The sequence below is a fragment of the Portunus trituberculatus genome, chromosome 34 (assembly GCF_017591435.1).
Source record: "Portunus trituberculatus isolate SZX2019 chromosome 34, ASM1759143v1, whole genome shotgun sequence".
Classification (NCBI taxonomy): Eukaryota; Metazoa; Arthropoda; class Malacostraca; order Decapoda; family Portunidae; genus Portunus; species Portunus trituberculatus.
Genome location: NC_059288.1, coordinates 5,551,817 through 5,552,415, shown reverse-complemented (window position 1 = coordinate 5,552,415; position 599 = coordinate 5,551,817). Strand labels below are relative to the sequence as shown.

Here is a 599-nt window from a genome sequence, read left to right as displayed (position 1 = left end):
AGACACAGACGTAATTGTACTTGTGTATCACCATTGTCTTTACCTGTAGTTAGTTTAATTTGCATATTATTGTTATATGTATGTTTGTGCATTCAAAAATATCCATTAATTTGCATATCAATGTAATATGCATGTTTGTGCATCAAAAATATGTATGTTTGTGCATTAAAATTAGTTAAAATTTACACAGGTGTTCATGTGTTTGACACCATAAGCAAGAAAATTTTATTAGCTTTCATTTGGTACCACTTTCAAAGCTATAGCATCAACCTGAGCGAAACGGCCCCCGGTGAACGATAAGAGTAGAGGGTCAGCCAAGGGTCGTGTGTGTGGGGTGGGGAGGGGGGAGCACCACACTCTTGACTGTGCCCTGGGTGAGCGGCAGAGGTATATAAAGGTGGCGGCGGAGATCTCCGGCAGCCAGTGGAGTGCCGACTAGACCTGTCCTGTGACAGTGTGAGTCGCCCAGATGCGCTCCGTGTTACTCTTCACCGCCCTCGTGGCGTCCGCCGTAGCAGGTAACACTCAGATGTGTGTGTCTGTCTGTGTGTCTGTGTGTATGTTTCCGTGACTTTTCTGTGTTGCGCCGCGAGGATATG

At 45.6% G+C, this 599-nt stretch overlaps 1 protein-coding gene across 1 annotated transcript in view; it reads left to right on the top strand.

Moving 5' to 3' along the window:
• The first annotated feature begins 364 nt into the window (after window positions 1-364).
• Window positions 365-599, top strand: part of LOC123512719 — a 22,099-nt gene continuing 21,864 nt past the window's right edge. The window contains exon 1 of the mRNA XM_045269275.1: window positions 365-518. Within this exon, the coding sequence (XP_045125210.1) occupies window positions 470-518 (49 nt within the window). The 5' untranslated portion in view covers window positions 365-469. The remainder of the gene's footprint in view (window positions 519-599) is intronic.